Source organism: Hemitrygon akajei, chromosome 23, assembly GCF_048418815.1.
Source record: "Hemitrygon akajei chromosome 23, sHemAka1.3, whole genome shotgun sequence".
NCBI lineage: Eukaryota > Metazoa > Chordata > Chondrichthyes > Myliobatiformes > Dasyatidae > Hemitrygon > Hemitrygon akajei.
This window is the reverse complement of record NC_133146.1, coordinates 22,717,621-22,742,677: the sequence shown is the minus strand read 5'-3', so window position 1 is coordinate 22,742,677 and position 25,057 is coordinate 22,717,621. Positions and strand designations below refer to the sequence as shown.

Genomic DNA, 25,057 nt, shown 5'->3' with positions numbered 1-25,057 from the left:
CAATGGAATTGTAATTGATCGAAGTATGGTTTCCACCCATTCCTGTCTGTTTCTCATAACCCAACAAACATGTCCCTTATTTTCAAATACTGCCTCTTCTCAATAATACTATAAACGAATAGAGAAGATAAGGGTGAAAATGGAGCTTTCAAGGAAAATGAATAGATGATTAGAAATATAAGCCAGCTACATAATTCAAGGAAGAAACCAAATAAGTGATAGCATATCAAATCAATTAGAAATGTTGGTTAAGATCATGATAATCCAAATTATAAATGAATTTCTCAATGATTTAGCAAATGAAAAAGGTATTTATGATCATGTTTTCTTGTACAGAAATATCCTACTGACTCCTGTAATTATTGAATTTAATGTTGAATTTAACAGCACATTTCACTGCTTGTAATTTTCTGTTAAGTCAAGTGAAAATATCATTTTCTATAACAATGCAATGTGTTATGTATTGAACAATAGAACAAGGTCTCGTGTGTCAGAAGAACCTGTACAGGAGCGATTTTTCTGCCCGCATTTTCTTCAGGCACCAGGTAACATGGTTGCGCACGAAGGACAAATTTGTCGATTAGACTGCAAGGTAAGTGCTCAGATAATAGAAAAAGTGTTTAAAATGAAAATACAGTGGATTCTGTTTCATCAGGACACTTTGAGACCAATACAGTTTGGCCCAGCTAAGCAGCTCCCCCAATTAGCCAAAGTTTCATGGAATAGTTAAAAAGGTATAAAAAGGACAAACTATCGCTTAACTGATAACAAATCCTGTACCATTAGGGTTATTTTTTCAGCTAGTGTCAAATCTTTCAGTGGCATCTTGACAAGGATCCAAACTTTTTTTGTCAAAATAAAAAATAATAGAATTATCAAAAATCGGCATCCATCAGCCCAAATGGATAACATAACACAAGCACAAACAAATGACACTATATAAAATTGTTTACTCTAAGCACAGTATAATAGCCACATAAGTGCATGCAACTGACCCTAGTTAGAAACTGTTTGACAACAGTCTCCTATCTCAATTAAGCAGCATAGGTCCAAATAAATGAAGGGAATCCTTGCCATTTTCTCCATTAGTTTTTTTAAAGAATTGTCCTAAATAAATGGTTGTCCCTATTAACCTGAACTCACTGTACTTTTGTTTGCACAGTATTGTGGTATTGATTTCAATATTTCTATCAGCACATGAAGCATTAATTATATAGTTAATTTACAAAACAGTGATTCATAATCTTATATATCTCTAACATTACACCCCTCAAACTCCTTCACTTCAGAGAAAACAAGCCTAGCCTATCCAATCTCTCCCTATAGATAAAGCCCTCAATTCCAGGCAACTTCCTGGTGTTTTTCCTCTGAATACTCTACAGCACAATTACCCGTAGTGACCAGAACTGCACTCAATACTAAAAGTCTGGCTAGCTGATGTTTTGTAAACATAGAAACATAGAAAACCTAGTTGCAAAATAAGATCCCAACTTTTATATTCTACATCCCGAATTATGAAGGCAATTATACCATATGCAATCATCACCATCCTATCAACCTATGATGCTATTTTCAGGGAACTGAAGACTTGGAACTGTACAGGTCTGTAGAATAACATTCCTAATGCCCTACCATTTATTGTATATATCCTATCCCTTTGTGACTTATCAAAATACATCACTTTGCATTATTGGATTAAGTTCTTAGCCCAACTTTCCATCTGATCATCTTGTAGCCTTAAGCAAATTTCCATTCTATCCAAGGCACCACCAATTTTTATGCAAAGTTATTCATCATACCTCATTCATTCATATCAAAGTCGTTAATAAGTATCACAAATAGCAAATGTCCCTGCTGGTGTCGTCACCAATAATGAGACTAGAAACAAATTTACTGCTCAAACATATTTTACTTTACTTGAGCACAAGGAGATCAGCATGGCCCCTGTCAACACACTATTCTGAAGCCAGGACAGAAAAATGTTATTTTTATACAGTATTGGCTTATGGATATTGACCATTTGGTAAACATAGAACATAGAAAACTGCAGCACATTGCAGGGCTTTCAGCCCGCAATGTTGTGCTGACCATGTAACCTACTCTAGAAACTGTTTATAATTACCCTACCACATAGCCCTCTATTTTTATAAGCTCCATGTACCTATCTAAGAGTCTCTTAAAAGACCCTATTGTATCTGCTTCCACCACATTCACCAGCTGTGCATTCCACACACTCACCACTCTCTGTGTGTAAAACCTACTCCTGACATTCCCTCTGTACCTACTTCCAAGCACCTTAAAACTATGCACCCTCATGTTAGCCATTTCATCCTTTGGAAAAAGCCTCTGGCCAGCCACACGATTAAATGTCTCTCATCATCTTGTACACCTTTGTCAGGTCACCCCTCATCCTCCATCACTCCAAGGATAAAAGGCCATGTTCACTCAACCTATTCTCAGAAGGCGTGCTCTCCAATCCAGGAACATCCTTGTAAATTACCTTTGCACTCTTTCTAAAGTATCCACATCCTTCCTGTAGTGAGGTGACCAGAGCTGAACACAGTACTCCAAGAGGAGTCTGACAAAGGTCTTTATAGCTGTAACATTACGTCATGGCTCTTGAACTCAGTCCCATGGTTGATGAATGCCAACATACTATACGCCCTCTTAACAGCACTGTCTACCTGCACAGTAGCTTTAGTGCCGTATGGACATGGACCCCAAGATCACTCTGATCCTCCACACTGCCAAGAGTCTTACCATTAATACTATACGCTTTCTTCAAATTTGACTGACCCAAAATGAACTACTTCACACTTATCTGGGTTGAACTCCTTTTGCCACTTCTCAGCCCAGTTCTGTATCCTATCGATATCCCGCTGTAATCTCTGACAATCCTCCAGACTATCTACAACACCTCCAAACTTTGTATCATTGGGAAACTTACTAACCCACCCTTCTACTTCTTCATCCAGGTCATTTATAAAAATCACAAAGAGGAGGGGTCCCAGAGCCGATCATTGCGGAACACCACTGGTCACCAACCTCAGTACAAATATGACCCGTCTACAACCACACATTGCCTTCTGTGGACAAGCCAATTCTGGATCTACAAAGCAAGGTCCCTTGGATCCCATGTCTCCTTACTTTCTGAATGAGCCTTGCATGGGGAACCTTATCAAATGCCTTAGTGAAATCCATGTACACTACATCCACTGCTCTGCCTTCATCAATGTGTTTTGTTACATCCTCAAAGAATTCAGTGAGGCTCGTAAGGCAGAGCCTGCCCTTCACAAACCCATGTTGACTATCCCTAATAAGATTATGTCTCTCCAAATGCTCGTAAAACCTGCCTCTCAGGATCTTCTGTAACAACTTTCCCATCTCTGAAGTAAGACTCATTGGTCTATAATTGCTTGGGTTATCTCTACTCCCTTTCTTGAACAAGGGAACAACATTTGCAACCCACCAATCCTCCAGTACTTCTCCCGTCCCTATTGAAAAAAATGCAAAGATCACCTCCAGAGGCTCAGCAATCTCCTCCATCACTTCCCACAGTAACCTAGGGTATCTCTTCCAGTCCTGGTGACTTACCTAACTCAGTGCTTTTCAAAAGCTCCAGCACATCCTCTTTCTTAATGTCTATATGCTCAAACATTTCAGTCCATACAATCTGAGTATGCTTGGTCAATTGGTATTCACAGTAGAGGGGCTAAAAGTCAATAGAAACTACAAGCTGACAACTAATGATATTTTAAAGTTAGTAAAGCAATTGGCCCATAGTTTTATGTGTTTCACATCCTTCCATTCTATTGCTAAATTCTCATCTGTCTCTGGCACCCCCTACTGTGAAGAGAGAAGCTACATTCTTCAAAGACGTTTCTATAAAAGATCTCACTTCATTGGCCCCACTTGTCTAGATTACTGACATACTGCTGCAGTTATCCTCTCCTATCACGTCTGCAGTAAGCAGCGTTGGCTCTAGCCATCTCACTTCGGAGGTCTGGATTGACTACAAATGCCCCAGGCTATCCTTGCCTGCATGTTGTCTTTAACCCTTGCTTTACTGCAACTCCCACACAGTGATCCATCCTCATCTTCCTTAACTTAGGTGATATGGCTGACTACTCTTCTTCACTGTCCTTAGAGCTATACTTCTCTGGTTCCATTAATATCCATTCAATCTTGGCTAGAGAATTACCTGCAATTACTGTACCTCTGATTCCTCACAAAAATCCAGCCATGTCTCTTTCTTATTCATAGCTCATTGTGGTAGCACCTTCCAAATCACCTTCCTCTCAAATTCTTCCATTGTCTTACCCTCTCCCCCACTCACTCATTTCTTTTTCACTTTGATTTCCTCCAGCTCTACAGCCCTCAAAAATACCTATTCTCCACTAATTCTGTTCTCTGTTCATCTCCCATTTTAATAGTGCAACTTTGCCGGCCAGTCCTTCACCTGCCAAGAGCCCATACTCTGCAATTCACAGCTTGAACTCACCATCTTTCTGCCTTTGTAAGACCATAGGATATAGGAGCAGAAGTAGGCCATTCAGCCCATCAAATCTGCTCCACCATTCAATCATGGGCTTTTCCAATTCTTCCAGTCATCCCCACTCCCCTGCCTTCTCCCCATACCCTTTGATGCCCTGGCTAATCAAGAACCTATCTATATCTCTGCTTTAAATGCACCCAGTGATTTGGCATCCACAGCTGCTCATGGCAACAAATTCCACAGATTTACCACCTGCTGACTAAAGTAATTTCTCCACGTCTCTGTTCTAAGTGGATGTTCATCAATCCTGAAGTTGTACCCTCTTGTCCTAGACTCCCCTACCATGGGAAATAACTTTGCCATATCTAATCGGTTCAGACCTTTTACCATTTGGAATGTTTCTGTGAGATCCCCCCCCCCCACCCATTCTCCTGAACTCCAGGGAATACAGCCTAAGAGCGGCCAGACATTCCTCATATGGTAACCCTTTCATTCCTGTTTTAAATACACACCATAAAAACTACACTGAGCAAATATTTTTTCACATTTACCTTAATTTTTATGAAATAATTTTGAACAGTTAGCTAAATTGAAAGAGCTATACTAATAGAAATCAAAAAACTGCAGATGGTAGAAACCTGAAATAAAAACAGAGTGCTGGAACAACTCAACGGGTCAGAGATCTGTGGAAAAAGAAACAGTTGAAGTTCAGATCAACGACTGTCAAAACGGAAGTTATATGTATGCGTGACTGGGCAGCACTTTGCAACTTCAAGAGACCTTTTTAATCATATTTAACTTTTCCATTTGTCCAGTCCATTTCTCGGCTGTTTCTCAAGCTCAGATCTTGTTTAAGAGTGTGTTTAAAATAGTTGCTGGAAGAACTCAGCAGATCAGGTAGCATTTGTAGAGGCAAAATCCTGACCTCAGGTGCTGTCTGTGTGAAATTTGCTTACACTGCCTCTTTTATGTAGGATTAGTGTAAGTGGCTAAGTGATGGTAATTTTCTCTGCTGTATCTCTCTATAAATTAATTCAAAAACCTTTAAAACCAAAAATAGCCTTTACATCCTGAAATATATGAACTTTAATAGCATAGACATTAATAGACTTGAGCAAAACCATCTAAATTTTTTAGAAGGATGAACCTTGGATCAAGACCCTGCATGACCTGAAACTTCAGCTAACCCTCTGCCTCCACTGTTGCTGTCTGACCCACTTCCAGCTGGTTTTTTTGCTCTAGATCACAGCACCTGCTGTTGTATGTCTATTTGTCTGAGAGTGCTTAGTTAATACAAAGGTAAAACCAATATTGCTCAACTCAAGGTACTTCCAATTTCTGGAAAGTCAATGTTTTTAAGAGGAGTTAAAATTATAGCAGCTTATGTGTGCCGCTGACTTTTAGAGTGACTGGAAAGATGAGGATGAGGTTCCAAACTGAGAATGGACCAACACAATGAAAGAATTTGGTTATAATGTAGATACATAAAAAATACTTACGGTACTCCTTAAGTGATTCACACATTACCAGTTTCTCTTTAGCCAAAGTCTATGTGATTGCTTGAAAGCAATGGCTTCCTCCATTGAATCTAACAATTCCCAATGTGGTGACAAAGGATAGGTGAGGTGATCTGTGAGTCGGTCACAAACTGCCATGGAAATAATTGTTGTATTTTAGTTATTTCGTTCTTGGAACAGTAGAACAGTTCAGGAATGTGACTTGGCATAGACCATGCTAACAAAGACCTTCTAGGTGACTATATGTTTAAAAGGAAAAGCCTAAAAACAATAGGCCAGCACACAGTGTTTACCATCAAGAATAAGACAACTACCGTAGCTTATAGATACAAACATGACCAAAAAAAAATAGGACTTGGACATCTATAGTCACAACATCATATTGACCACTGTCTATGGTATCTACCAGAGAATCTGTGGCTCAAGAATCAGTCATTACAACTGTCACTACTCTCACCTACAATCTACTGTTTTGGATGAATGAGAGATAACTTCATTGAAATATATAAGGACTTGACAGGGTGTATGGTGAGGTTATTTCACTTTACATGGTAGCCTAACACATAAGTCTTTGGTTAAAGGCTTGAAGTTTTGTGAATGACAGCAGAAAATTTGTCTTCTCTCAGAGGATAGTTTATCTTTTGAATGACCTATTCTAGAGAAATTTTATGCTCATTCATTGATGTCAGTAGATTTTTGGAATCCAGTGGAAGTTTAGGATAACTGGATCAGGGAAAATGTGAGAATATCAAAACCTATTCTCAGGAGAGTCATTGTGATTTCAAAATTAGAATGCAATCAAGTGTCTGTGGTAAAAATAGATTAATTATATGATTGAATAAAAAAAAGAAAATGCATTAGTACTGTTCTCATAGCCTTAAAATATTAAAAAAATGTTTTACAGCCATCAAAGACTTTGAAATATGACTGATGCTTTGCAGTACGCTTGAGTGCGCGGTGGTGGGTGCCGATGCTTATTTTTTGATTGGTGCTTTGCTGCTACTTATGTGTGGGAGGGGGAAGCTGGGAGGGCTTTGGGGTTCTAATATTTAACTGTCATTCATTTTTTGGGGCACTCCTCTGTTTTCGTGGATGGTTGCAAAGAAAAAGTATTTCAGGATGTATATTGTATACATTTCTCTGACATTAAATGTACCCTTGAAACCTTTGAAATCACAAAGAAACTGGATGCTAGAATCCTGAAACTAAAGCAGAAATGTGCAATTGGTCAGGTAGCATCTGTGGAAAGGGAAGCAGATTTAATATATCAGGTTGAAGACGCTTTGTTTGGACTAGGAAAGAATGGAAAAACAAGATAGTTTTAAGATGCAGGAAAGATGAGAGGGCTGGAATGCAATTTGAAAAGGAATGGTGGAAATTGAGTTGTTGTGGTTCATGTTATAACTATCCTCACAGATAAGAACAGGAGGAAGCTGGATTCAGAAAGTAATAGTTGAGATCTTAATTGAAAAGCAAAATCTAGTAGTTATTAATACTCAAGGTGAACAAAACAGAAATGGTTCATTTGGTCCACATTTTCCATGCCAACCTTTTTATCTGTCTTCATTAATTCTACATTTGGTTTATATCCTACCACACCTTGCCAATTTACAAACTTGTCTAAGTCTCTCCTAAACATAGTATCTGACTCCAAGTTTCAAATACCAACCACTATTTTTGTAAACAAATTCCCCTCAAATCTCCTTTAAATCCCTTCCTCTCCTCATAAACCCATGCCCTCTATACCCATATCATGGGGAAAAGTCTAACTAACTCCCTATGCCTCTTATAATTTTACATACCTCCATCAGACCACCCATCACCTGACTTCACTGCATGGAAGACATGTTCAGCATTTCCAGTTATTCCCATTAACTAAAGTCATCCAATCCTGGCAACATTCTGGTGAATCTCCACTGTATCCTCTCCAGAACCATCATATCATTCCTATATGGTACACAAAACTGCACACAAAGTTTTGTAAAGGTTGCAACATAACTCTTATGTTCTATGTCCTGTCCTAAAAAGGTAATCATGCCATGTAGCTTCTTCGCCACTCTTCGAACTGTGTTGGCATTTTCAGAGAACTGTGAACTTGAAACCCCAAGGGACTTCTGTACATCATTCATTGGCACTTTACTGTTTACTGTATATGTTCTACTCTGTTTGATCAAGATGGATCACCTTCCACTCACCAGCATTAATTCCGTCAGCCAGTACTACTCAGCCACAAATTTCTATCTGATCTACATCCTGCTGTAGACTCAGACAACCTTCCTCAGTATCCACAAAAGTTACAGTTAACTTTTGGTTAACTGTAAGCTTACTTAATCATACCTTCTACATTCACATCTAATTCATTACTATATATCACAAATGTCACAGATCCCAGCACTGGTTTCTGTGGCACAACATTGGTCATAGTCTTTAAATCAGGAAAACATTCTCCCACCACCATCCTGTGCTCCCTTATTAGGGAGAGAGAGAACTTGTGGGATGTGGAATGCTGGGTGAAATGCGAAGTCTTTGGGGTAACCACAAGTCTGTGTCTTTGCTATTGCGTTGCTCACACTGCGTGCTCGGTGGTGGTGCCAATGCTTGCTCTTTTGTTTGTCAGTGGGGGGAGCAGGGATTGTTGCTTTCTGTTGTTTATGCACTGGAGGGAGGGGAGCTGGGGTGGACTTTGGGGTTCTTATGTTTAACTGTCATTCATTCTTTGGGGCACTTCTCTGTTTTCATGGATGTTGGAGAAGAAAAAGCATTTCAGGATGTATATTGTATACATTTCTCTGACATTAAATTGGACCTTTGAACCTTTGCTTCCTATCACCAAGCAAAACTTGGCCCTAATTGCCAAATTGGCTTGGATCTTGTAAGCTTTAATCTTTTGGATCAGTCAGCCATGAGGTTCCATATAAGACAACCTCTATTACCTGTTTTTATTAATGTTCTTAGATACTTCCTCAAAACAAATTGATCAAATTAGTGAGGCATGTTTCCCCCCACACAAAGCCACTCTGCCTATCCCTGATCAGCCCCACCTTACCAAATACACATACATAAATTCTATCCTTCAGGATTTTCACCAGTAATATTCACACCATTGATGTAACGTCATCAACTTGTAGTTATCTCATAATATTTGGATTATCTACTAATTTTTGTGTAACTAAAATTATATTACTAACAAACTTTCTTTATGATGTCAAAAGTAAAGCTTTGCTAGACCAAACTCACTGAAGTTCTGAAGAAGTGTTACTAAGAGAATAGACAAGAGTGATGTAGTTGTAACATTTAAAAGGACTTCAATAATGTAGTACAGGTTGAGTACACATTATCTGAAGTTCTGAAATCCATGATGTCACAAATGTAAAATTCCACAAAATGCTGAGAAGGTTCCCAGGCAATGCGCAGGTCTCTGCATACCACAGACAGTTCTGAGAACTGACCTCACATATGTAAAAAACAGAAGTTAATGTAAGATAGAAAAACATTGCATAAAGCAAAACATGAAGATCTCGATCATGTATCGTTAGTATCAGAGTGAACATATGGCACTTAATGATATGCTGATCATGAAACAAGCAAAGATCTATCACGATGAATTGAAAATTGAAGGTAACTGTGAATATTCAGCAGGCTGGTTGCAGAAATTGAAGAAAAGGCATGAGATTAAATTATTAAAGCATCTTCTGATCATGGAAATCTAGCACCAGAACAAATCTATGATGCTGATTGTTTTTATACCTTACATGATGGCCTTAAATTTTTAATGCATCACTGATGAAAATCTTAACACCTGAAAAGGTATACAATGATGATTGTTTTTATACCTTACATAAGCCCTAGAAACAAAAGTAAAATACATCTACAGTGTATTGTAACCTTTTAATCAAAACACAGCATCAAAACAACAGCTGATTTGGGTATTCCCCCAGTGCTGCTGTACTGTTGTTGCACAATTATATTTTCATTATATTAAGGGTATGTAATAATTTTTACTGTTCAGTACATACATATGATGAACAAATGTAAGACAAAATCTGCTTACCAAGAGCTCATAAATTTAGAGATGGAAATGATGGTGATCCCAAGCTATCTCATTATATATTCCAAAATCTGAAAATATTCAAAATCCAAAACACTTCTGTTCCCTTCAGATAAGAGATAGTAAATTAGATCAGAATACCTGGAGTCAGCAAAAGGGATAGCTAACTGGTTTTGAGAAAGAACACAATGAGTAGGGGGGGAAATGATTGTTTCCATAATACTGAAAATGATTTATATGAACATTTAGAACTTCAAATTAAAATAAAATCAGACATCATATTAAAATGTTGGTCAGTACTGAGAAGGACCACATTAAATTACTAGAAGTCATCAAACCTGGAGAACTGGCGGATAATTGCCCAACGAATTTCAATCCAATTAACTGAAATATTAAAATTTGAATTATAAAATGAGGTTATAAAATAAGGATCTGAAGAAGGATAGAGAAATAAAGGAATTTATGTAACACCAGATGAAGCAAAACTGATTAATAAAACCATAAAGTAAGTAGAACTATTGTAATGCTTATTGTTAGAGGTAAAATTGAAAAGGTAGTCAGAACAGTTCTAGTTTTAAGTGGTTTGTAGGATATTAAAATACGTTCTCTTTCTTTTAGGTGAGTGGTCTGCCAAATCCTGATCTCATGTGGCTGCTGGATGGTAAACCAGTCTTGCCAGATGCGACCCACAAGATGCTCGTGCGTGAAAATGGTATTCATTCGCTCTTGATTGATCATCTGACAGCACATGATGTGGGTACTTACACATGCATTGCAACAAACAAAGCTGGACAAAGTTCCTTCAGTTTGGAGCTATCTATTGTAGGTAAGGCCACTGCTGTGTAATGATATAATTCTATTAAAATAGGAAGTTTCCATTAATTTAGATAATTAATTGAATTTGTCGATTTGTCAATAAAGCTGGACAGCAAAATCATAATAACATTTTTCTGTATTTCAAAGATAAAGTTTTGCTTGACAAAATTCATTTAAGTTTTGAAGAGGTATAATTGAGAGAGTAGGCCAGGATAATGTGGTAACCCTAGTCTAGTAATTACTATGTGTGTGCGAGTTACTAGGCTCGGAAGCAGTTGCTTTTGAAGTTGCCAACTGGGCTCCTCATGTTCAAAATGAGTGACCTAGGTTCCAAAGGTGATCATCTGTGTATATGTCCCTATTAATTGGTAGCAGCAGACCAGGCTAATTATTGGTGTTAGTGCACAATGATAAGTTCATAGCCTGGCATTTTTCAAATTCTAATCTTCAGTCTATGCTTACTTTATATTAAACAAATACTAAGTAGCGTAAAAGAAACTTAACAGATTAGTGGTTGAATTATATCTTCTATTTTTGATACCCTTATAGACCTCCTCGAGCATTTAAAAAAATTGGTATGTTCCCTTCAATTCCCTTCAATTCCAAATGCTCTAATTCTTTGTTTAATAATTTCTTGTTTGAAAAGTAACGGTATAACATTTGCTGAAGTGCATTTCTTGTTAAGTTGTGTTAAGTAGGGATGGATGATCTTGGGAGGTCTTTTTCTTTGAATTGAATATTGAAACATTTACCTGGGAGAGACTTTGAACAATAGGATAAGGAACTAATAGAAAGTATAAGAAGAAAATAATTCTCAGAAGACAATCTTCATTAATTTTCCAATGAGTAATTATTTTACTTGAACTTCACCAGGTATCAATTCATGAGGCATCTTTGCCTGTGGATGAAATCTTCCAGCTGTACACACAACTGTGTAATGCCAAAGTATGGCAAGGAAGGCATTCTAAATGGTAGTCAGATCTTAACTTCATTGAATCTCACTTTGTCACTCTATTGCTGGAATATAATCCAACAGTTTCCAAGTCACAACTACACTTCACCCACATCAAGAAAATTTCACTTTATTCCTTTTAATCTTGCTGGAAGCAAATGATGTGAGTGAGCACAAGTATTTGCTGGAGTCAATTAAGGGCACTTAGAAAACTATATAATAAAAGGGAATTCATATTTGACAAATTTATTGGAGATTTTTGAAGTTGTAACTAGCAAAATAAAAGGAAGGACCAGTGAATATGGTATACTCAGGTTCTCAGTAGATTGTCACTAGATGTCACACAAGAAATTATGAAACTAAATTAGAGCATATGGAATTGAAATAAACATTTTATGCCCAGCTGTTTATAATCTTTATAAAGGATTTGGATGATGAGATCAGATGTTATATTATCCAGCTTTGTTAATTGGACAAATCTAGGTGCCTTTGTGGGTTGTGAAGAGGTTACAAAAAGTTATGCCACTCATTTTTGGTAGAAGGAAATAGATAAGTGGAATATATTTCAAATTGTGTCCAAATAGAATTTTTTTTTAATTCAGAGGGACCTGGTTGCCCTCATATAAGAAACACTGAAAACTAATATCTAGGTATAGCAAATAATTAGGAAGGCAAATGGTATCTTGGCCTTTATGACAAGTGTATTTGAGTACAAGACTACAATTGTCTTATTACATTGTTTACAGCCCTCATGACACTGCATGTGGAATATTGAGTACAGTTTTGGTTTCCATATCCAAGATGCCTTCTCTGCTTGTGACAGAGAGTTAAATGAAATTCACCAGATTAATTTATGGGAATATAGGTTTGAGGAGATATTATGCAGACTGTGGTTAAGCAGTCTAGGTCTATATTTAAAAGAATGAAGGTTGAGAAAATTTCCAAGTAGCTTGACAGACTAGATGCTGCTTCTTCTGATTAATGTCTTATGAACCATGAATCTACAAAGATTCATGAATCAAACTATGACTTTTTTCCTGAAATGTAGGAAACTGAGGGGTGACCTTTTGGAAGTATACAAAAATGAGAAAAAATGATTAGCCAGGGTAAGGGAGTCCATAACAGAAGCGCTGAGTTTTAAAATGAGAGAGAAAAGATTTAGAATATAAAACAGTAGGGTACAGGAACAGATCCTTCAGCGCACAGCTGAAATAATTAAACTAGTTATTAAATGCCTAACTAAACTAACCCCTTCTGTCTACACAATGACTATGTCCATATTCTGCACGTTCAAGTGCCTAAGAGCCTCCTCCACCATCACTGGCAGTGCATTCCAGGCACCTAACACTCCCTGTAAAAAAAAAAGTCCCTCACGTCACTTTTGAACTTACCCCCTTTCACCTTAAATGCACGTCCTTGATTTCAGACCTTCCAATCATGTGACAAAGATACTGGTTATCAACTCTATCCATGCCTTACATAATCTTATAAACTTCTATCAGATTTCTTCTCAGCCTCTGCCTTTCCAGAAAAAACAACCCAAGTATGTCCAATCTCTCCTTATGGTACATGCCCTCTAATTAAGCAGCATCTGCACAAACTTCTTCTGCACCTTTTCCAAATACTTGACATCCTTTCTATAATAGGGTGGCCAGAATTGAATGCAATACTCCAGGTATGGTCTCACTGAGAGATTTACTAGGATACTTCTTGGACTGGAGGGTATGTCTTATGAGGATATATTGAGCAAGATAGGGCTTTTTTTTAAGAATGAATGAGGATGAGAGGTGACTTGATAGAAGTGTACAAGATAAGAGACATAGATTGAGTGAATAGCAAGAGACTTTTTCCCAGGGTGGAAATGGCTAAAACAAGGGGGCATAATTTTATGGTCATTGGAGGAAAGTATAGGATGAATGTCCCAGGTATTATTTTTCACAAGGAGAGTGCTAAGTACATGGACACTGCCATGGGTGATGGTAGAATCAGATAGATTAGGGACATTTAAGAAACTCTTAGATAGGCACATGGATGACAGAAAAATTGAGTCTATGTAGGAGGAAAGGGTTAGATTGATCTTACAGTAGGTTAATAGGTTGACACATCATGGACTGAAGGGCCATGAATATCATGTTATTCCAGGTTCTATGTTGTAACTAGAATTTTATAAATCAGCAATATTCCAATTCTTGAACTCAATTCCTTGATCAATAAAGGCAAACATGCCGTCTTGCCTTCTTTGCCATTTATCAGACTATGTAACCACTTTCAGAGTGCTATGGGCCTGGACTACAAGATCCCTCTGGACATCAGCACTGTTAAAAGTACCGTGTTCCTTTACATTTGATCTCCCAGTGTCACACTTCACATTTAGCTGGGTTAATCTAAATCTGCCATTTCTCTGCCATGTCTCCAACTGATCTATATCACACTGTATCCTTTGCGAGTTTCTACACTATCCATGATCTTTCTATCATCTGCAAGCCTACTAACCTACTTAGTTACTATGTTTTCATCCAGGTCATTTTTATATGTGCCACAAACAGCAGAGATCCTAGTACAGATCACCAATGAACAGCACTAGTTACAGTCCTCCTACCAGAATAAGTCCCATTGACCACTGTCCTCTGTTTTTTATGGACAAGCCAATTCTGAATCTAAATTGGCAAATCAACATAAATTCCATGCATCTTAATCTTCTGGATGAATCTCCAATGAAGGACTTTGTTAAAACACCATAGTAAATTTGATGTAGACAACATCCACAGCTTCATCATTCACCTTTATCACCTCCTTGAAAAACTCAAATCAAGTTAGTAAGGCATGGCAAAGCCATGCTGATTGTCCCTAGTTAGGCCATGGATTTCCTGATGTTCAAATATCCTATCCCTAAGAACCCTCTTCAGTAATTTACCTAACACTGACATGAGATTCACTGGTCTAGAGTTTCCAGGATTATCCTATTTCCCTTCATGAATAATGGAACTCCTCTAGTTACCCACCAGTCCCCCAGATTCTCGCTTGCAGCTAGGGAGGCCAGACAAATTTTGGTCAAGGCCCCAATAATCTCATCTCTTGCCTCCCTCAATAACCTTGGACATATTCCATCAGATCCTGGGGGGATTACTCACCTTAATGTTCTTTAAGAGACACAACACTACTTCCTTATTTATGTTGAAATGCCTGAGCAAATTATCAAGCACCATGATAGCATAGCTATTACAGGTGGGGCGTTAGAGTTTAGAGTTCAATCCCGGTGTTCTCTGTAAGAAGTTTGTTCATCCTCCCCAAAGGAATGCCTGGGTTTCCTACTACCCTCTAAAGACATACCAGTTAGTAGGTTAATTGGTTGTTGTAAATTGTCCTGTGGTTAGGTTAGTGTTAAATCAGTAAGTTGCCAGTGGCATGGTTTGTAGACCCAAAAGGCCCTATTCAGCGCTGTAACTCTAAATAAATAAATAACACTGATCTTGCTATTCTCCATGCTACTTTTCTTGGTAAGTAGAGTATTCAGGACCTCACACACATCCTCAGGCTCCAAGCACGTATTCCCTCCTTTATCCTTGAGTGGACTTACTTGACTCCTGCTCTTGATGCATGTTCTAATATGTTCGTTAATCCTACTTCCCAAAGACTTTTCATAGACTTTTTAAAGGGATCTGAGGGGCAACTTTTCACACACAGGATGCTGAGTGTATGGAATGAACAGCTAGAGGACGTGATAGAGATGACAATTACATCTATAAGGCATTTGGACAGTTACATGCCTGGAAAGCTTTAGAAGGGTAAACAGCCAAAAGCAGGCAGGTGGGACTAGATTAGTTAGGCTTCTAGGTTGGCACAGATGAGTTGGGCAGAGAGCCTATTTTGATGCTGTACATCAATCTCAAAATCAGGGATGTCCATTCAGGACAGAGGAAATCTCTTCACCTGGGGTTTAGTGAATCTTTGCAGTATTCTGTCTGAGAATACTGTGGATGCTCTGTCACTGAGTATTTTTATGATGATGATTAATTTCCTTAATATCTAAACAAATCAAGAAATCTGCACAGGGAAACAAATGTAATGTAAAAGGTAGCCATGATCTCATAGCATGATGAGGCAGGCACAAGGTATTAAATGGCCTTCTCCTGCTTTGGATTCTTATTTTCTTATAATCCATATGCAGAGCAGGCTTACCCTGGCAGTTGCCCTGTCATTTGGTAAATTATAACACCGGCAAACTCAAGCAGTGTTTTTGATGCCTGGTCTGCACTGAAGAAGCCATGAAATACTAGGGTATCAAGATATTTAGTAGGACCCTTTATGCTACACTATAATGTTGATATGAGAAAGTAGGTATTGCCTCCCCACATCACTCAAGAGGCCAAAGTGCAGAAACTCAGAGGAGTTCTAAGTGAAAGAACTAAATGAGGAAGTGAAGATAAGTGAAGACAGCCCTTTTCTGGTTAGACTATGAGAAAATAAAGAGATCAGGAACCTTAACTGCACTTCATCTTTCAAAAGTAGTCCTGTGTTTCTGGCTTGTTATCTATCAACAACCACTTATTGCTGATAACACAAAGATAAAAATGTCCAAAAAAATACTTATTTCAAAAATAAACTATGCACAATCATAGAAAAGTAATCTAATCATTCTATCTGTGCCTCCATTCTATGAGCCTTTCCTTCTGTTGGTGTTGCTGTGAGATACTAACGTGGTTGTTGGTCGTAGACTTTAAAGTACAGCAAGAGCTTAGTTATATATTCCTGTCAGCATTCTTCTGACAAAAATAAAAATGCTGAAAAAAATTTTCAGCCAGGATGCTGTGCACACCTGTGCAATGTTGAAACAAGTATAGATCCTTCTTCTATCCCCACCTTTACAATATTTCCCATCTCAGTTAGTAAACAGAGCTACAGAGTGATAGCGTTTGATATCTGCACCCATTTCTTTCTCTTCAAACACCGGCTGGTGGCCATTAGACACTCAGGAGGTAAAGCACTAAGCTTGGACAGCAACCCCTTGCAGGACAAGATTTCTAGGCAAATGTAGAGGTAAAGTACAATGAAGATCATACATTCTACCTATATTATGATGGTGACACTGAAGCAGCATTTTGCACTATCTCACGAGGCCAACCTGTGAGCTGACCAACATTTTCTCGAAATATCTTAAATACTATCATTTGTCATTCTTAGAGGAGATCCTACATTCAGTAGGGCTGAAAGAGGAAATCAAGAAAACACTGTGTGTAGCTTGGTGGTCTGTTTTGTCAGAGCTTTTCATTTAAACTGGCCCTTGAACCATTATATCACAAGCCACATTATAGCCATTGTCCTAGCTTGATTCCTCTGTTTTTAACATCTTTATGTTAACTTTATACATGTCTCTCTTCAAAATACCAAATATTCTGTGGAAATTGAAGTGAATTTATTTCGCTATTACCACATATATGGATCAGTATCATAATAGTGTGTGGCATATATCTGAATTTAATTGTGTTCCTTTTGTACATTTCCAAGAGAAGGTGGTATGGTCGCAAGATGTTGGACCTCATGAGAACTTGTGACTCTGCCATGATTTTTTTTTAAATGTCTGATGGTTTAAGTGATTTTCCTGTTTTTGTGCTCACTCTTTTTACCAGTCCCCAATTTCTTCATTTTGGAATCCCTTGAAGGATTGCCTGCGAAGTGTCTTATCTTGTCAGATATTTTGTCAATGGCATGTGATGCTTGTGGTAGAAGACAGGCTGAAGTCTAAGTAAAAAACTTCTCAAGACAGTCCCATCCTCCTATAATCCAGAAATGCCTGTGGTGAGGGTGATTTGGGGTCTCACATTCACATTCACATCAATACTCTGCTGTCTTTGTGGGCTCCCCTGCAATTTACTTCTGTTACCGCTCATTTCCTAATACTGCAACTTAGTGCTGAAAACAATTTGTATGCTTGGAGGGAAATTATAGAAGTACCATTACATTCACAGAGCTCTGAAAATTCTCAAAGGATTGTGTGAAATGCATTGACTGATTACTCATAATATTGAGCAACTCAGTGAAATTGTATAGTGTTTGCCCCTCTTGGTTCCTCTCTTCTGTTCTTTTCAGTTATTTCTCCTCACCGGTGTATGGTGTTGTTTCAGACATGTAATTCCATTGGGACAGTGCTAATTCTGGCTGATCTATATCTCAGCTTCCTTTACTTACCTTTGATTTATATCCATTGTTATCCTTACCTAAAGTAATCTATTAATTACAACCTTAAAATTTTCCTTTGTTCCTGCATCCACAGTCTTTCAGAGGAAGTAATCCGAATTTAAACTACTGTGCTTTGGATGAAAAAATAACTTCCAGATATCTATTTATAAAAGGCATTTCATCATTTTAGCTATTGTAAAATGTTGTTGCTGTAAAAGAAGGTTTTGTCAAAGAACATAAGGAAATGGGCTCCAAACAGCTGTGTGAAAGTGCCCCTAAAATACCTTAAACTATCTTCTTCAATCACTAGCTATACAGGACCTAAGAGCAACTTATTGCAAAAGCAGGTGGGGAAATTACACCTAACATTGAATGTACAGCTACAAACTATTGTTAATAATAATCCTTGTAAAAATAATAGTTTGATAAGGAGGAATATTAAAGAGTTTGGGATTAGTCAAGGTGGGACTTCTGAAGAGAAATATGCTGTCTTGGTCTGTTTCGATAGCTATCCTATGATGTTGATAGGTTCAGAAGAAGAAAAACAGAAGTATTTTCAACAGTTCAATGGTTCTATTTAATATCAGAGAATGCATACAACATACAACCTGAAATTTTTACTCTCCACAGACATCCACAAAACAGAAGAATAACCCCAAAGATTGAATGACAGAAAAAAACATAAGAATCCTAAAGACCCCTCTCCTGCACTAGCAGAAGCAAAAGCATCAACTCTCCCCCATCCCCCTCCCACCACCGATTCCAGCAGGAAGCTCCAGTACTCACCATCCACCAGGCAAGCAGTAGCAAAGCTATTGAGAGACTACGATCTGCAGTCCAACAAAAGCTATTGTTTTTGACATGCCACAGACTCTCTCTCACTAATAAGGGAGAAAGAGGTTGTGGTGAACTACATATACCTGTCTGGACACGCCCCCCCCCTGCTGACTGCTCCTGTGGCTCCTCCCACTGACCATGGCTCCTCCCACAGACCCTGGTATAAAGGCGATTGAGGCCTGAGCCCTACCCTCAGTCTCCAGGATGTAGTATGGTGGTCAATTACTGCTTGTTCTTTCTTCCAGTCAATAAAAGCCAATATCTCGCCTCACGTCTCAGAGAGTTATTGATGGTGCATCAGAGGTACCAGTCCTTCTACAGTGAGAGGGGAGACAAATTGCTCACAATTTCAATGTCACTGTCTGAAGCACCATTTTTATTTCAAGTTTCCCCCAACTCAAAAATCGACAGCAAGCTCTCACTCACCATCGAGAGAGAGAGAGAGAGAGAGAGAAAGCGGTCTCCTGACTGCAGAGACCTCCAGCAGCCGCACCCACTGTTTTAATGTTCCAGTTTCCTGCGACACTTCAGTTCATGACACAGGTGAGAAATCGAGTCCACAGGGCCGTGCTAAGCCATACCCTGAAGGCACCTGACTTCAGGCTGCTCCTGGAGATATTGAAACCCAGCTGATTGGCAAATTCCAAGAATGGGAACCCACCACTGTGAAGTGCTACAGTTTGAGTGCAGCTGTAGATCGCAGACTCCAACAGGTCTCCAGAAAAAGAAAGAAGAGGCATTAGAAAGAAGAATTTAAACTGGGATGGGAGAAAGCACCCTCTGGCGCCATCTCGCCTTTTCTCATTTGCAAAGTCTTGCAACTTTGTTTCTCAGAATTCTCCCCAAATGACATTAAAATGTATTAAAATTAAACAAATCATATCATTACCCCATCAGGAAGGCTGATGGTCACACAAGGTGAAAGTTATCATTGTAGCAAAAGCAGTAAGAGTAGAAATAATATAAAATATGGAATATCAGTGTACTTCTAAAATATTTGTTTGTTCTTGTTTCTGTTTGCTTGGTTTGGTTTTGCAGCAAAAGAAATCACAAAGGCACCAGTGTTTATTGAGAAACTGCAGAACACAGGAGTGGCAGAGGGCCACCCAGTCCGATTGGACTGCAGAGTGATGGGCATGCCACCTCCCTTCATCTTTTGGAAGAAAGACAATGAGACAATCATGCCCAACAGAGAAAGAATAAGGTGTGTCTGAACTCCTCTTTACAGCAGGGCCATATAATATATTAAAGATTAAAAATATAAGTTTGTATCTGTTGGAATTACATCTGCTAGAATTGCACCTTGGAAATTTGCATAAAATGTTGCATTTGATTCAAGAGCATTTATCTTTACAATTAGCACCCAGTGGGAAACTCTCCCTTTCAGATGCCTGGTTATATCCTTTTTCTTCACCTAGTACATTTATCCTGCTGTTGCCAGTATAAGACTGTTAGCTACAGTTCTGGATTCAGGTGAGCAAAATTACAAGCCTCCCTGCCTATTGAGTTCCCTGTCACTTCTTCTCAACTAGACTTTGTGCTCCCCTGCTGGAGAGGAGAGCCAATCTTAGTACCACTAACTTTTCTCTGAGACACTAGCCTCCTCCTAGAAGGCATCCAACACTGTATAATGTTAGAGAGGGGAATAGCTACAGGGGCACATGCACTGCCTAACTGCCCCTTTTGGCAGTCATCCATCTACTCTTTGGCTGAAGATGCAAAGTGACCACCTCCCTGAAGCTTCTATAACACCTTCTGCCTCCTATACTGTGTTCTCTTCACGGATTCCAGCTGCTGTTTATATTGATCCATGTGGTCAGAGAAAAGCTGCAACTGGACACACGTCCCGCAAACAGCTGTCAGGGACATCTGTGTTCTCCCTGATTTCCCAAGAGGAGCATGCCGCTCCATTGAATGTCATTACCAACCAACCCTGATTTTCTTTTGGGTGAAAAAAGAGAAAAAGCTTTACCTTGTGGAACACCTTACATTCTGTTTGGGTAGCCTCCAACCTGATGGCATGAACATCAATTTCTCTAACTTCCGGTTATACCCCCCCCCCCCCCCACCTCCGCCATTCCCTATCCCCTTTTCCATCTCTCACCTTATCCTTGCCTGCCCATCGCCTCCCTCTGGTGCTCGTCCTTCTCTTTCTTTCTTCCATGGCCTTTTGTTCCTCTCCTACTAGATTCCCCCTTCTCCAGCCCTGTATCTCTTTCACCAATTAACTTCCCTGCTCTTTACTTCACCCCTCACCCCCCAGTTTCACCTACGACCTTGTGTTTCTTTCTCCCCACCTCCCACTCTAACTCCTCATCTTTTTTCTCTAGTCCTGCTGAAGGGTCTTGGCCTGAAATGTCGACTTTACTCTTTTCCATAGACGCTGCCTGGCCTGAGTTTCTCCAGCATTTTGTGTGTATTGCTTGGATTTCCAGTGTCTGCAGACTTTCTCTTGTTAACTTGCTTATCCTATGGTTGCTCAGCCACCTTACCAAAGCCTCTGCACATAGATCACAAACTCAGCAATCTGACATCATGTGTTAATTATTTTCCTAAAATACAATAAATAATGTAACTGAAAAAGATATAAAATTATCTGTGAGCTATAATTTACTGTATATTTGTTATTTAACCTGGTTTATTTTCAATTGACATTTCATAAGAAGATCTGCTGGTTTTCCAATTAGTTTTATATGTATTTAACTAAATCCATGTAGTTGTCTTACTTGAACAGTGCAGTAGCATATGGGATGACGTAGTAGCATAGCAGTTAGTGTAAACGCTTTTCAGCCCCAGTGACCCAGGTTCATTTCCCACCACTGTCTGTAAGGAATTGATATATTCTCCTGTGACTTTGTGGGTTTCCTCCAGGTGGCTCCACTTTCCTCCCACATTCCAAAGACATAAAGGTTAGGGTTAGTAGGTTGTGGACATGCTGTACTGGCATTGGAAGTGTGGTGACACTTCTAGGCTGCTCTCAGCACAATCCTTTCTGATTTGATTTGACACAAGTAGTGCATATTATTGGATGTTTTAATGCACATTTGACAAATAAAACAGATCTTTATTTTCACCCAGCATGCACCGAGATCCTACAGGGTATGTCTGTCTCTTGATCCAACCATCCAAGAAGGAGGATGCTGGCTGGTATACTGTGTCAGCCAAAAATGAAGCAGGAATCACATCTTGCACAGCTCGATTGGATTTATATGGTTAGTATGTATCTTGAGTGTTAACAGTTATAAGAGTGGATTTTCATCAGTGATACTGGGCAGCTTTGTAATTGTATCACCCTATCTCGGTTCTAAACTCTGTAACCCTTAAAAAGATCTAATGGATTAGAACTTTATAATTGTCTCCAAACTCAATAACTATTTTTTGGATAAATTTAGACTCCCTCCATCCTTTGAATGAAGCATTAGCTTTTGACTTTACCACCACTAAATGGCTTAGCTCTAATTTTAAAGTTATGTCCTTTGATTTTGAAATCCACCAGCAGAGGAAAGTTTGCATCTACCCTACCAACTTCATTGATCATTCTCAAATCCCTCAGCTAGATCATCCCATGCTTCCTGTGTTCAAATCAAATACTTTCAGTGAGATGTTTATGTATCTCTCAAAGAACAGGGATTGAATGCAAACTCCAAGCATTCACTAAAGGATCCTCAGAAGGCATTCTCATGTGGACCATAAGCAGGGAAGCTGTGGTAAACTATGTGTATACCTGTCTGGACATGCCCCTCTGCTGACTGCTCCTGTGGCTCCTCCCACAGACCCCTGTATAAAGGCGATAGGAGGCACTGCTCCTCCCTCAGTCTCCAAAATGTTGTGGTCACTTTTGCTGCTAATAAAAGCCTATCGTTCACCTCCCATCTCCGAGAGTTATTGATGGTGCATCAGAAGCAGGGTTTGTAAAATGTTGCTGGTGCTATTACCATTCAGTTTGCATCTACCCTACCCTTTAGTGAAGAGAATAGAAATAAAGGCGATAGTTGTATACTTTCTACGCCCCTTTTATAGTGAAGTAGTTAGTTGAGCAGCTCCCCCATAGCAACAAACACCCAAGTTCAATTCTGATATCTGATGCTGTTTGTGTGAAGCTCAGGCTTCTTTCCACATCCTACAGCCACATGGTTGATAGGGTAATTGCCCACTGTAAATTGCCCTTTGTGGATGAGTGATAGGGTCTTGGGAAAGTCTATGATAATATGGGGAAAATAAATGGAATTAAGTGAATAGTTGATAGTTGGCACAGACATAGTTTCCCAGCTGGATTACTCTGTGGCTCTGAACATTGTTAAGTTACGTGCCTTTATTAAATTAATGGAGTTTTGTTGAGGTTTTCCTGGAAAGGATATTACTTCACAAACTTCTACAAGATTTGCAAAATTGGAACTTAGTTGTTGCTCATTGCAGCAGAGATAGAGCCGACATGGAGTGGCTTATGGACAACTTTATAATGGTGTTGCCAATATTGTCAAGTTAAAGTGAGGCCATGATATCGCTGGACAGCATTTTTTCTGCATATGGCTGAGTTGAAAGCACATGATACCAACACAGCTTTGACTGGAATATTAATATATTGCCAGGAAATGACACTGTTGAGATACATTACTGAGAATATGTCAAGTATTATCATCTATAGTGTGTATTTGTTTTAGACTTTTAAAATAGCAAAAGGTACAAATGCATTTCACAGAAGAAATAACAAACAAAATTTGACACTGACCTACATTACAGCTGGTGGTCTAAAGCTTGTCCAAGGTAGCAGATTTTTAGAAGTGTCTTATATGAGAAAGAGGGTACAGGGTCAGAGAGGATTAGATGGTGAATCCTAAATGGTAGGACCTTTGCAGATGATGGTATAAACATCACTGATAGAGAGGTAGGTAGGAGGAGTTTAAAAGAAGGGAGAGGGACAGATGTTCTGTTCATTTAAATAAGCATTTGGTTTAAACAAAAATTATGGAATTACATAGAACAGAACATAGAATCATTCAGCATAGGAACAGGCCCTTCAGTCCACAATGTCTGTGCCAACCAGAATGCCAGTTTAAACTGCACATCTGCCCACATGTGGTTTATATCCTATCATTCCAGCCTGTTCATGTGTGTCTAAATGCTTCTTAAACATTGCATCACATCTGTTTCCACCATTTTCCCTGATAGCATGTTAGAAACATTTACCACTCAATGTGAAGGGGAAAAATTACCATGTAAGTTTTCTTTAAACTTTCCATTTTTAAAAGTTATGCCCGCTAGTATCTGATATTTCCATCCTGTGAAACAGACACTTACCATCTACATCTCTCATAATTTTATATACTTCTATCAGGTCACCCCTCAGCTACTGACTTCCAGAGCAAATAATTAAAGTTTGCTCAGCCTCTCCTTTTTGCTAATATTCTCTGTACAGGCGGCATCCTGGTGCCTTCTGTATCTTTTCCAAAGCCTGTCTGATGCACCATCAATAACTCTCGGAGACGTGAGGCGAGAGATAGGCTTTTATTAGCTGGAGGAGAGAGCACTATCAGCAGCAAAAGACCATCACACAACATCCTGGAGACTGAGGGAGGAGCAGTGCCTCCAATCGCCTTTATACAGGGGTCTGTGGGAGGAGCCACAGGAGCAGTCAGCAGAGGGGGGCATGTCCAGACAGATATATGTAGTTCACCACACTCTCCATCCTTCTTTTAATGTGGCAACTAGAACTGCACACCATTCTCTATATATGGCCTAACAAAAGTTTATAAGCCTGCAGAATGACTTCCCAACTTTTATAGTCAACACCTGACTGATGAAGACAAGCATGCCATATGCCAGCTTTAGGCTGTATCCAACTGTGTTGCAGTTTCAAGGAGCTATGCAGTTGCACCCCAAGATCCCTCTATACATCAATATGTCTAAGGGTCCTTAAATTTAATGAGGTAAGTAAACTGATTCATAGTTTAATTTCAATATGATTTCTTTGTATCTTTTTTGAGTTAAGCTATTAAAAGAGGCCTGGCAAGGCACTTCAAACCATGAAATGCACATCGTGTGGTTTGAATGAATGAATGACTGATCTTTATTGTCATTATACATAGATACAATGAAACTCTGTTTGGCTTCCTCTCAGGCAATCAAACAAAGAGGTAGATAAAAACAAGACAGTAATAGAAAAACAGTATTAAATAGACAAGTAGCAGAAAATAAGTTGCAGCAGCACCAGAATA

The 25,057-nt window shown here is 38.9% G+C and overlaps 1 protein-coding gene across 5 annotated transcripts in view; it reads left to right on the top strand.

The window, feature by feature from the left end:
- mypn (myopalladin) overlaps positions 1–25,057 on the top strand; it is a 254,646-nt gene that overhangs the window by 226,114 nt on the left and 3,475 nt on the right. For all 5 annotated transcript variants that reach the window (XM_073027204.1, XM_073027203.1, XM_073027205.1 and 2 more), the window contains 4 exons: positions 475–592; positions 10,679–10,886; positions 19,881–20,046; positions 21,921–22,054. In XM_073027204.1, the coding sequence (XP_072883305.1) occupies positions 475–592; positions 10,679–10,886; positions 19,881–20,046; positions 21,921–22,054 (626 nt within the window). The remainder of the gene's footprint in view (positions 1–474; positions 593–10,678; positions 10,887–19,880; positions 20,047–21,920; positions 22,055–25,057) is intronic.